Here is a 13,377-nt window from a genome sequence, read left to right as displayed (position 1 = left end):
GGTTTAACAGCATTATTTTTCAATAAACATAAATTGCAAGACAAAGAAATCGCTACTTAGAAAGTAAACATTGGCAAAATAAAGACGGAGGGATGAGAAGTAATAAAATTAAAAACAAGACGGCCAACATATTGTAATTTACCTGTTGTGAATTTATTTTCTCATGAAAGAGAGCAGATCTTTGGCAATTTAGATTTTGTTGCCTTAATATGAATCTAATTCTTCAACTCAAGAAATGATATTTATTAATTTGACAAAACTGCGAGATTAAAAAATAAGTCGATAATAATTCAGTTTTATTATGAAAGACTTTAGGTTCCGGTTAATGGCAAGACGGCGCTGTACAACCGGAAGACGTCATCAGTCTCACAGCTGTAGAAGAAGAGCGGGTCGTGGTAGAGGAGCGTACAGAAGTTAGACAGGTGATGGTTTTGATAAAGTATTTTGATAAATTAATAAACTAACGAAATAATCACGTAGAGACACGGCGGAGGGATTTGCTTCCCATTCAGAGATGTACTGCGGTTTGCTTTGACCGTGTCACTGAGGTCAGAGCGCTCAGTGCCCGCGAGCAGAAGCTCCACCTCGATTTTATTTTTAGTTTTCTGCTTTGTGAGTTTATAATGTGTGAATTGAAGCAGCCGATTTGTCTGTGAGTAGCTCAGGTTTGTGTCGTTTGGATTATGTTCGGAGAAATGTCCCAGGATCTCTGCTGAACTAAGGGAATCTAAAAACTGCGATATTCTAGGGCAGCTTGTGAACTCTCGGTTCAGGTCCTGGGAACATGAGCATGCATGTACATGTGCTGTGACACTAAAGCTAATGTGCTGCTGGTTTCAGATAACCAGATGGAGGATCTTTGCTCCTGACGGAACCCATCCACTGTATAAGTCACAGCAGACACCTGTGTCACCATCCACCTGTCAATCAAAGTGGCCACGCCCCTAGTCATGCAGCCTTTAAGGCTGGATACATTTTAAACAGGTTACAAGTAACAAAACTAAACATTTGTGCAACTAACAGTCTGGATTGGTCTGGTGTCAGTCCCAGATGCGGGGCGGCCAGCCGCTGGTGGAGGTGGTCCGCCTGGGCCTGGTCTCCTATCAGGAGGCTCTGCGACTGCAGCAGGTCTACGTGAACCGGCACCGGTCTGGCCCTGCTCACGCTCTGCTGCTGTGTGAGCACCCGCCGGTCTACACCACCGGGATCCGCCACAAACCCTACCCCGAGCCCCTGCTGGACCAACTGCGCCTGCAGGGGGCCGATGTGGCCCGGGCGAACCGGGGAGGACTCATCACCTTCCACGGGCCGGGACAACTGGTCTGCTACCCAGTCTTGAACCTGTGCAGCTTCAAGAAGGTCTGAGCTGACGTGGGAATGAGATTGGTGTGTTTTTATCAGAGCCGAACTTATTTTAATGTTTTCTGTTCTCTCAGAGCGTGCGGTGGTACGTCGATCAGCTGGAGCAGACCGTCATCGCACTCTGCAGCAGGTTCGCCATCCGAGCTACGACGTCCCCTCACACGGGAGTTTGGGTCGGAGACAATAAGATCTGCGCCATCGGTACGACTGCGTCGCTCTGAGCCTGAATCACCAACCATGTGTTCACTGACTGTGTGGCTGCTTTTTAAAACCAATAATTACCAATAATCAGACACGAGCAGCTGATTAATCCAGGCTACAGGTGGAGTTCACCAGGTTTATTGGCATCAGCAGCAGTCACCTAGAGCTGGGCGATAGAACGATAACGATATGTATCGCGATATAACTTTTACTCGATAGAGAAATTAAGCTATCGCGATAGACTTCGCCGCTCTTGTCCTCAAAAAAAAAAAAAAAAGGTCAGCCAATCCAAGTTAAGTAGCGCAGAGCCGAACCAATCACAGCCGCAGCGTCACGTCCGCGTGACTTGTTACGTACAGCACAAGTGCCAAGCCGCACGTGTGTTTGTTTGGGAAGCAGCCAGCAGGTAATGGAGGAAATGAGTGTGCCGACTAGAAAAATCAACCGAGCGTGACCGAAGAGAAAACAGATGATGGTTCCAACGCCGGAGAGATTGTCGAACGGAAGAGCCATAGAAGTTCCGTAGTGTGAAGGTATTTCGGCTATTTCAAGTCTGACAAAAAACAGAGTAGCTGCACTGTAAATTGTGCCGAAAGCAAGTCTGGAAATACAATAAACTGGTGCATGCGTCACACTGCGCGCCACGTTATTGTTTCAGTGAAATGAATTTCTACAATACTGTTAATTCTACTCTCTGCAGTGTTTAAATGCTTACATATACACACAGTTACTGTCCCTCCACACATACGACTCGGTTCTGCTTCTATGCCCCAGCTTTGTTTACTTTTTCCCACCGAGGCTTCTAGACTTCTGATTGGCCAACATTTCTGCACGGTTAGGAATCTAGCGCCACCTGCTGCTTTGGCATGTTCATAGCAGCGTTTTCCTTCATTTCTGCCTTTATGTGTGGACGGGATTATTTTTTAAAATGAAAACGGAAAATCTCCGTTTTCAAAAATACCCGTGTACGTGTGGACGTAGCCTCGGTCTCTGACTGGAAGCGCTAATTCATCATTCGGCTTTTGTCAGACTAAAGTAACTGTTAAAACTGTTTGAAAAGCTCAGCTATACAACAAGGAGAGATTGAGAATTTCCTTTTAGTTCTCAGTTTATTTGATATTGACAAAAGTTAGTCAGTTTTGTCTGTTCTTCTGTAAAACAAACTAAGATTTATTTTTAGAATTAATATTTTGTTTCTAAGTGGAATTGACAATTTAGTCTGTTTCGTTTGTTCTATTTTGAAACTTAAACGCTTTAGCGGCTGCCTTTTGTGTAGTTTGCAATATTTGCCTTTATTTATCTGAAAAAGTCTCATGTTCCTTAAGTACATCTACCCTGTTGAACTTATTATGGGAAATAAATATTTAAAAACAAGCTGCTGATTATTTCACATTTTACTTGTGAGCAACGGCACATTTAAATCTTACAAATATAGTTATTTGGCTGATATCGTGATAGATATCGTTATCGCCTGAAATGAAAAAAACATATCGTGATATGAAAAAATCTCATATCGCCCAGCTCTACAGTCACCTCAGGATGCTTTATTTATACTGCGAGGTATAGACCTACAGTCACACAGCACTGACGCTTTGGATCAGGGTCCAGTTTGATCTCAGCTGGGCCAGAACCAGGACTGTCATAGAGCTGAAACCATAAAGTCCAGTAAAAACTCATTTTAAGCCCCAGTTACAGAAGGGTGGATAAACATTCTGTAGGAAGATTGATCCTTGGCCTCTTCCTGTTGTTGTCATAATGGTGTCAAACCAACGCTGCCGGTCTTCCTTCTGTTCTTCGCACGCTGATGTGAAGAACAGAAGAGACGTGACGTGTCTGAAATAAGCGAGTCGCAGGTCCTTCAGTCTGATGAAATCCATTTCCGGCACCACTATTCAAAAGCACTGATTCTGTCCTGTTTTCTTACTTCCTCGTCTTTAAGTGACGATGGACAAAGTCACACTGCCTTCTTTTCATTGGCACACAAATGTCCAGACGCACTGAGTCCTTTCTCTTAGCCACAAGTGTGGTTTATGGTTAAGTTATTGTGTCATTAGGAGAGCGGACCTTACACGTGACGGGAAAAAGATCGAGACAAGAATGAAACCACCACCGTGAAAAATCCTCAGTTTAAAAATTTTCAGTTCAATTCAGTTTTATTTACAAAGCGCCATCTGCTGGCCGTTAGGGGTCGCAGCAGGTGGCCGACCACCCATCTCTGCAGGTGCTGTTCACCTGTTAAAGGCTGTCAGCGAGCGTGAGGGTGAGGTCATGTGACCTAAAGGCCGCTCGCATAGACGGAACAGTTTTACTGGCTGGACTCAGGTGTGGTATAACAGTGCGCCGGCCCACGGAGGTAAAGAGGTGAAACATGCTCTTCATATCTGTTGGTCAGGTGTGAGGTTGGTAACATGTTTATGTCAGTGTGTGCGTGTTTCATTTGATCGCTACCATATTCAGCAGGGCTCCAACGCAGCTGCTTGCTCTTCCTTGCTCTTCAGCACGTCCTGTGTAAGAATTGCCTGAATGACGGCTGTCGTGTTTTCAGGAATACACTGTGGCCGCTACATCACGTCTCACGGTCTGGCGCTGAACTGCTGCACCGACCTGTCGTGGTTCGACCACATCGTTCCGTGTGGGATCGAAGGGAAAGGCGTGACGTCGCTGAGCGCCGAGCTGCGGAGACACGCTAGCGTGGAGGAGGTCGTCCCTCACCTGCTGCACGCCTTCACGCAGCAGTTCAACTGTCAGTTGACTGAGGCAGCGCAGGACGGCGGCGAGTCACCGACGCCTGTGACATCAGCAGGAACCTCAGCACTCACTAACCTGAAGGATAACTGAGCACACACTTTCTGATATGCACGTGCTGAGCAGTTTTGGTATCATCATCATCAGTGCCTGACCTGTAACTGACGGAGAGCGTGTGGGCGGAGCTTCTCAGAGCTCTTTTCTGGTCTTGGTGTTGATATTTTCAATATTAGGCTCACAGGGTGACAGGCGAACACCCTGAACACTCACTGCAGTGCCCTCAGTTTACACTGCAATAAAAAACTGAGTTTTCATTTATTAAATTTTCCTTCCAGTGACTGGCAGAGCCCCTCCCCACTGAAACAAAGGTTTGAGCTGGACCAGGTGTGCTGCTCTGGTCTGGATCAAAGCTCGCTTTGACTTCTTTGATCTAACAGCTGTTTTTATAATGCTGGATGAAGGAGGTCTGTTCACATTCATCTGTGTTTATTTAATGACTTCACAGCTCATTTGCATATTCACACATGAATACACAAAAAGGTGTCAGAGTGTCTCCAGCAGGGGCGGAGCGTGGGGGGGCTTACTGGGCTTAAGCCCGGGTTGTTTTGTCAGAAGCCCGGAGTGTAATTTTTTTCATAGTTAGATGCCTGGCTGACAACTGTATAAAACAAAAAGTACACACAATATTTGAAGCACATAGTGCACACTGTGGGAATTTACGACTGTGCGTGAATCCCCCCTGATATTGGTATGATCCGAGCTCAGGCACTAAGCGACTGAGCGAGGGGGCGGGGCAGCTGCTGCCTGTGAGTGCGCTGTTGGAGAAACGGAGCCAGCTTAAGTTTGACCAGGTACCAAAGCAAATCATTCGTACTGTACAAATAATGTAAATATGACGTGAATCACGAAAGATTGATATCAAACTGATCACTAGACTAATATTACGTTACTTGTTCTTCAAGTGAATCAACAAATGGTGAAATGAAAAGCCGAACAACAACAAAGCTGTTTCTTTAGAGAGTCTCAGCTTACATGTGTTTATTTCATATTTTCAGGTCTTACCCTCCCCGACTAAATCGGTTTCAAATTCAAATTCAAATTTTATTTGTCACGTACACAGTCATACACAGTACGATATGTAGTGAAATGCTTGGACAACTGCTCGTGACCTAAAGAAAACAAAAAAGGAAAAGGCTATGAATAAGATAGGAAATAAATATGAAAAATTAAAAAGGGTAAATTTAACTAGGAAGGAATAAAATATAAATTAAGGTTAAAAATGAAATAACTGTACAACACAAATTAGAATGAAGGGTAAATTTAACTGGGAAGAATAAGATAAAATATATAAATTAAAGTTGAAAATAAAATAACTGTACAACAAAATACACAATATAGAACTATATAAGAATGTATGAAGAAATCTAAATATAAATAAATATATACACAATAACAGCAGCTGTACAAGTATTAACTGGAAATGAAGAATATAGTGACCAGTGTTGTGCAAAACCAAAGTCCAGAAAGTCCAGTGTGTGTGTAAGAACCATATGTGTGGGTCAGTACTGTGTGGTGGTGTGATTGAGAGACCGTATCGCCTGCGGGAAGAAGCTCCTCCTCAGTCTCTCTGTGTTGGTCTTCAGGGAGCGGAATCGCTTTCCTGACCTCAGCAGAGAGAACAGTCTGTTGTTGGGATGGCTGAGGTCCTTCACCATCTTCCTGGCCTTGGTCCGGCACCGCCTGCTGTAGATTGAGTGCAGGTCAGGGAGCTCGGAGCGGATGGTGCGCTCAGCTGACCGCACAACCCTCTGTAGAGCTCGTCTGTCCTGCATGGTGCTGAACCAGGTTAAGATGTTTCCCGTCAGGATGCTCTCTATGGTGCACGAGTAAAAGTTCCTGAGCACCTTGGAGGGCAGTTGGAAGTCTCTCAAGCGTCTGAGGTGGTAGAGACGCTGACGGGCCTTTTTCACCACGGTGTTGATGTGACAGGACCATGACAGGTCCTGCGTGATGTGAACTCCGAGGTATTTGAAGCTGTCCACTCTCTCCACTGGGCACTCGTTGATGACGGGGGTCTGGTAGTTCCTCTCCTGCTTAGTGCTGAAGTCCACTATCAGCTCCTTTGTCTAACTGACGTTTAGAAGGAGGTTGTTCCTCTGGCACCAGTTCTCCAGATTCCTAATCTCCTTCAGGTAGGCCGTCTCGTTGTTATCAGAGATCAGGCCCACCACGACGGTGTCGTCAGCAAACTTGATGATGGTGGTGGAGCTGGTAGTGGCCACACAGTCATATGTGTACAGAGAGTACAGCAGGGGGCTCAGAACACACCCCTGGGGGGCTCCAGTGCTGAGAGTGGTGGAGGCTGAGACATGTCCGCCCATCCTTACTGCCTGTGGTCTGCCAGTTAGGAAGTTGGAGATCCACTGACACATAGATGAGCTGAGTCCCAGATGCTCCAGCTTGGTGGTGAGTGTGGAGGGAATTATGGTGTTAAATGCAGAGCTGTAGTCTATGAAGAGCATTTTAACATAATTCCCCCTTCTAGTGTCCAAGTGAGTGAGTGATGTGTGGAGGAGATGAGAGATGGCATCGTCTGTGGAACGATTTGGACGGTAAGCGAACTGTAGTGGGTCCAGTGTGTCTGGTAGTGAAGAAATGAAATGATTCAAATGATTCAGTTATGTACTGAAATATAAGAATGGACATTAGAGGCTTCTTTCAAAGAAAAAACTCAGGTAAATGTTATTTTATATATTGTGCTTTGTATGTTGTTCAGTATATTTCTATGCAAAACAAGAGGAACTTCAATACACAGCAGGATATTCACAGTTTAAACCAGATATTTACACTTTATGGAAAACACAAGAACAGTTTTTACTGTACAACATCAATTTAGAGTCAACTTTTGTTTTAGATAAATATTGAAATATCTTTTGAATTAGTTAAATGTCAGAATAAAGAGAGACAGAGCTTCTATTTTTATCACTTTCATCAAATGTAGGAGCACATATACACTAAGTTTATTGTAAATTAATAAGAAACTCCAGACGATTCCATTCTGAGCTGAAGAAGCTTCTGATTGGTTCGTAGAGTCCATGTGAGTAAACTGGTGGCACAGCTGTGGATGCATATAAGGCAAAACACAGAGCCTGTTTCTGTGACATGGGAACATCAGGAGATGTCAACAAAACACCAGGAAGAGAACTGTGGAGCTCCATAAGTGTGGCTCAGTTTGAATACAATTTGGTGCCATTTACAAGAAATACAGACAGTTTCTCTCTTTACTCTTAAAGTTAACAAACATGTTTTTATATTTATCTAAAAAATAAACATTTAGTCTGATTTGATGTTACAATTAAAAAAGTGTTTTTATCTGAAGAGTTTGTAAATATCTGTATAACTGTATATTTGATGATTGTCAGCACAAAGAGGAAGAGAGGGAACAAGAGCAGGTGAGACACACATGTTAGTCACATGGTCGTTTACCAAAAGTATCACAGTATCACAGGTCCTTGTGTATCTCGTACCTCGTGTTTCTTTTTAGGTTTGTTATTTTTCAAATTCTATATTTATTAAGTTCTGCAGCTTGTTTGCACAACAAGGCTAAATAATTATATAAACTTTGGTAGAATTAAAAAATAAGTGTAGTGCAGGTCTATGATGATTTTTAGTGCTGCTATCATCTAGTTCAGATTCTGGTTCTGTCTTGGTTAAATCCTCAGTAGTCCTGATTTTGAACTGTTGTTGTCCTGTTTTAATTCCGGATCAGTTCTGGGTCTGGTTGAATTGGGGTTTAGGCCTTGTGTCTTGATACAGCCCTGACTTTGTTCTGCCTCGCTGCTTAATTAAAAAACTAGTTTAAGGTGTCCTGCACATGTGATATATATTTTTCCCTATATGAAGTCATTCTTTTTGAACAAAACTCAAAACAGAGCCTATTAATCTTTCAGTCATTTCTAACCCCCCCCCCCCCCCCCCCCAAAAAAAAAAAAATCCCACATGCATACTACCCTTTAGGGCTAAGCCCCGGGTGTTTCAAATGTCTGGCTCCGCCTCTGGTCTCCAGTAAGGTGTCAGGCAGCCGTTACTGCTCACGGAGTCTCACTGATGGCCGAGGTGAGTATTTATAACGGGACAGGTCAGCTTTGCACGCCCCTGGCTTTTTTAATGTGCTCTATAAAATAAATAAAGATTGTTGTTGTTGTTGTTGCTTCACAGCTCAGAATAATCCTTAATCTGACAGTGGACGTCGGTCCAGCTTCTGTCTGAAACAAGCTGTTTTAGCTCATCCCCCTTTAAGAAACGTTTCTTCTGATTGGCTGTTCCTCACCGAGGTTTAACCTCTGGCTGCTCTTCTACGTCTGTGAAAGTACAAAATCTGACAAAAGTTTAGAGCAGCCAGAGCTTCACTGCTCATCATTAAATCCAGAATTGAATTCAAAATCCTGCTCCTCACATACAAGGTCTTAAATAATCAGGCCCCATCTTATCTTAATGACCCTGTAGTACCATATCACCCTATGCATTGAGTTTTTCCTTTCCAGTCACCTTTCTCACTCACTATGTATTAACAGACCTCTCTGCATTGAATCATATCTGTTATTAACCTCTGTCTCTCTTCCACAGCATGTCTTTATCCCGTCTTCCTTCTCTCACTCCAACCAATCACAGCAGATGGCCCCGCCCCTCCCTGAGCCTGGTTCTGCCGGAGGTTTCTTCCTGTTAAAAGGGAGTTTTTCCTTCCCACTGTCACCAAAGTGCTGCTCATAGGGGTCATATGATTGTTTGCCTGTATTATTGTAGGGTCTTTACTGTATGTTATAAAGGACTCTGAGGTGACTGTTTGGTGCTATATGACTTAAGTTGAATGAAATTATTAGAAACTTTTGTCATGTTTAATATGAACATCCACCTCAGGAAAATGACATGTGTAATGGGAAATTTAAAAAAAGCAAACGTCCATTTTGCAAAACACTTTGCGTTCACATACAGTTTTCATTTCATTTAACAAATTGACTTTTGTACTGTTCAGGTTTCTAAAGTATGGTGCCTCATTTGGTAAAATTGGAAAGGAACTCTGTTGCACAGCACATCACCAGGACTGAACTGCCAGCCATGCAGGATCTTTATAGGCAGCGCTGCATGAGGAAGACGCAGCGGGTCCTCTCTGATCCCAGCCACCCCAGTCATAGACTTTTCACACTGCTGCCGTCCAGCAGGCAGTTCAGGAGCATTCAGACCCGCACTAGCAGACAGAGACAGTTTTCACCCAAAAGCCATCAGACTGCTGACATTCCACACTCACTACCATCACAGGACTCTGCACACTGTCACTTCAACAAATGCCACTTAAATGCTCATTGCACAACTTTTGCACAACCTGTAAATACCAACTTGTCTTAAATTCTCTAATATTTAATACTTTTTTCTCTCCTTTTCTCCTTTGCATTGTTATCATTATTAATCCTGTTAATTCCTGTTATTTTCTTCTTAATATAACTGCACACTCTCTGTATGCTCATGTAAAGCTGAGGAGCACAAGCCAAAGAATTTCATTATGGATAAATGTGGCTACACTGTTTATCTGAACATGACAATGAAACTTGAACTTGTTCTACAATTATTGCTCATAAAGCTGGCGTCAGGTGGGCAAAAATGTACCGGAAATTAATTTTTTACCTTGAATTTTAAACAGTTTTTCTACACCCCAGAGCATATTAATCATATCAGAGAATGCTGTGAAATATTTAAAGAACAACAAATGAAAACAAAGGTTTTGTTCTTTTGTGCCGCTTCATGTGAAGCTTTCATTTTATTAACTAGCCGGAAATGAGGAGCCCTGCCTCTGCCGGTCTCTGTGAACTTCCGTGTAACTTAAGTAAGAAAGAAAATGCTTCTGTCGGCCTCCAGCGGTGATCTGGCGTCATTGTCGCTAACGTTTGGCCTCGGTGTGGGAAATTATACACGACTCCGGAGAGAGCTCAGCCGCACCAGCCATAACAGGCAGGCGGTGTGTGTGAGAAGTCCGAGTCGGAGGCGCTAGCCGCCGGGGAGCCAATAGCCTCCAACAGCGGGCAGACAGATGGCCGTGTGGCTCTTTGAGCGTTAGCTGTCAGCATGGAGGACGACAACGGACTCGACGGAGACCTGAACGCCAACGTCAGGTGTCAGAGGACTGGCGACCCGAAGCTTGACAAGGCGGTGCAGCACTGGTTAGCCTGGGACAGGGTGAGTCTGTGCCCGTTAGTCAGAAAGCCAAGCCGGGTGTAAGCAGGGAGCGCTGCACCAGACTTCGCTGACAAATCCGTCGATTAAAATATCACCACTTTTGGGCAGGGACATGTCACAGAAACATGTTTATGAGTTATGTTTGATAGATCATTGTAGTTGTGTGGAGAAATCGGCATACAAACTGATCCATGAAGCAGCGCTGTTTGCCATTAAACATAAACTTCATACAGCCTGAAGCCGGTGTTGCAGCAGGTCTGAACTATAACAGGTTGAAACTGTGAGCCGAATGAGCTAGCCCCCAAAATCTAGTAAGACGTATTTCCTACTTGAATTGTTTTCCGAAACAATAAAGTAAAATGATCAGTTTTTAAAGGGGAGTTGTGGTGGCAGGAGCACCGCGGCTGCTCGGGGCGTGATGGAGATTACCTTTGTGGGTTACCGGAAGATTAACCGGCAGCGTGACTCAGCAGATTGAGTCAGAAAGGCCTTTCCGGTCAATAAACATTCATCCATGGGTGAATATTGATCCTTTACTCGTCTTTATTCAGGAACCAGGTCACCGTGAGCTGCTGGATGATGCTCAGATCCAAACACATTTTAAAGCCAACATGTTTTACAACCATTTTAACTTTAAATGCAAATGAAAAATAAGCTCCGTGCCACCTCCTCATCCATACGTGGCCCCCAAACCAGCATGGTGGGACCAGAAGGTGACCCCAGGTGGCCAAGTCCATCCTTTTTGTACAGTTTTGGAAAAGCCAGCCATTTATGACATCTAGCAGGAAATTATTGTTGTAATGTGCACAGTGAGAAAAACCCGGGTGTGTGATGACGTCTGTGAAGGCTGCGCTGTAGCTTCAGCTCTGACACCACGACCATCCGTGTAGGTTCTTTACATGAAGCTGTTTGTTTCAGCTTTCTTTCATCTTAGACTCGTTGTTGTGGGTCAATCTTGTGTACGCGTCAGCAGCAAAATATACAATCAGAGGACCTGGGATCGATCCCTGAGGAACTCCATCTCCTGTGGTGAACAGTCAGACAAGTTTAGGTTTTGGATGCTGGCAGAGGATTTGGATCTGGGAATAGGTCACCATGGGTCACTGGTTCAGGCCGGTGTCGCAGAGTCCCGTCTGCAGAAGAAGGCAGAGCGAGGACTTCTCTAAAACACCGCACCTCGCTGGTTCATCCTGTTGCAGAACAAAGACGTGGTGCAACTTTGTGCAAGAACTACAACTGTTTGACTGTGAGCGAGACCTGCCTGTGCTCGTTATTGCTAATGTCTCGCGTCAGAAAGGTCAAAGGTTAATCCCAGCCACACCGTTTTATACTTGCTGTTTGAAGCTGTGGCCATGTTCAAGAAGAAACCCGGAGCTACGCTGCTTGGCAGGAGACCAGAGGAAGTCCACTGTGACAGTGTTTCAGACTGGACTGGGTTTGAACCCCCCCCCCTCGCTCCCCAGTGTCGCCCTCCCAGTGTTCAGAGCTGTGTGGTCTGTAAAGGTCACGGCTGCCTTGAACTGCGCTTTAAATGTCAGCAGCCGGGAAAAGATTCCCACTCGCTGTTTGGACTCTATCTTTATCCTGTGTGCAGAGAAACATGAATGAGGTCCATCCTTCGGCCTCTCGGAGCATCGGCTGCACATCAGCCGATGCTCCGAGGCCCGTGAGCCTGCAGGGACTCCTTCACTCAGAGTGCGTCCTAATGAAGACAGGAAGTGAGCACCCCACCACGGAGTACAGCAAACATGCACCGGGCACCTTTTCTAAATGTGTGTGATATTTTATCACCCACAGAGTGCGACCTCAGGTGATAATCTCATTTAATGTTTTTAATGAAACCTCTGTGAAGGTTCGGCTTCCTGTGTTTGCTCCTGTCGGGAGATTAGGCCTGCAGTCGTCGTCCTCTCGGCACATTTCCAGCAGGCCACAGATACAATAATCATAATCTGTGATCCACGTGTCACAGTGGAGGGTCAGGAATGATTTGGCGTACGGCCTTCATCAGCTTGTTAGAGCGTTTAACCGTCTCATGGAGTTCCTGCTCTTTACAAATAAAGATGCGTTTCTAACACGCTTCAGAGTGAATATTTGGTGTGAGCACAGCCTGAACCTCCCTGTTTCCCTTCTTTATCAGTGGCTTCCATGCAGCCGTCCCTCCACTGAGACCTTGGCTGTGTGTGAATACAGGGCGCTCACGTCCCTGTTGGGGGGGCGGGTAGTTTAAAAAGTTGAGTCCAGAGTTTTCAGGCTGCCGAGGTCAGACTGTTCTAAGAGCTCTGATTAAAGAGCAAGGTGAAAAACAGCAGACAGTGCAGCGCGAGAACGTTTCCGTCCTGGTGTCAGCGGTGGGCTTAACGAGGCCCACGAGACGTCCTCACTCCTGTGTGTCTGTAAGTGCACCGCACGTGCTCAGTCTGTGAGGTGAGGCCGAGCAGGCGGAGGCTTTGGACAAGTGTGTTTATGAAGAAGGGCTGGAACGCTGAAGACGCTTGGGCGGCTCACCTGAGCCAGGTGATGTGACCGTATTCACCCGGACTTCCACAGGTGTTTATGACGGCCGTGCAGTTTAGTTTGAAGGTCATCCCCAGATATCCATGTCCTCCCCACGGGGACGAGACGTCTGCCCCTGAATCAGCTTCAGTGATAAGTGTGTGTGTGTGAGAGCTGCTGTGAGTTGAGGGTGTGGTTTTACCTATGCAGGTGTGGTCAGAGGTGTGATGGTTTTCCATGCTGTGCTGCAGAACCAGTGGACCCGGGCTCAGGTGGAGTCTCTGGTGGGGGCGGGACGTGTCGATGACCTGAGGCGGAGACTCTGCAGCAGGATGAGTTTCGGCACTG

The 13,377-nt window shown here is 45.2% G+C and overlaps 2 protein-coding genes across 3 annotated transcripts in view; both read left to right on the top strand.

Annotated features, from left to right (window-relative positions):
• Window positions 1–295: 295 nt before the first annotated feature.
• lipt2 (lipoyl(octanoyl) transferase 2) lies at window positions 296–8,181 on the top strand. Of its 2 annotated transcripts, none has more exons than XM_026192891.2 (4): window positions 296–422; window positions 841–1,359; window positions 1,437–1,563; window positions 4,109–8,181. In XM_026192891.2, exons 2-4 carry the CDS (start codon window positions 1,051–1,053, stop codon window positions 4,399–4,401), a joined length of 729 nt encoding a protein of 242 aa, XP_026048676.1. In that variant the 5' UTR covers window positions 296–422; window positions 841–1,050; the 3' UTR covers window positions 4,402–8,181. The 2 variants fall into 2 exon arrangements, with proteins under 2 accessions (XP_026048676.1, XP_026048677.1); XM_026192892.2 differs by having other exon boundaries at window positions 323–422; window positions 1,045–1,359.
• A 1,978-nt stretch (window positions 8,182–10,159) lies between these two features.
• The window catches only part of pgm2l1 (phosphoglucomutase 2-like 1), a 12,284-nt gene continuing 9,066 nt past the window's right edge, over window positions 10,160–13,377 (top strand). Inside the window, exons 1-2 of the mRNA XM_026193005.2 lie at window positions 10,160–10,536; window positions 13,281–13,377. The exon at window positions 13,281–13,377 is cut by the window's right edge and continues 71 nt beyond it. Coding sequence (XP_026048790.2) covers window positions 10,426–10,536; window positions 13,281–13,377 — 208 coding nt within the window. The 5' untranslated portion in view covers window positions 10,160–10,425. The remainder of the gene's footprint in view (window positions 10,537–13,280) is intronic.

Source organism: Astatotilapia calliptera, chromosome 14 (assembly GCF_964374335.1).
Source record: "Astatotilapia calliptera chromosome 14, fAstCal68.1, whole genome shotgun sequence".
NCBI classification, from domain to species: domain Eukaryota; kingdom Metazoa; phylum Chordata; class Actinopteri; order Cichliformes; family Cichlidae; genus Astatotilapia; species Astatotilapia calliptera.
This window is presented reverse-complemented; position numbering and strand designations above follow the sequence as displayed.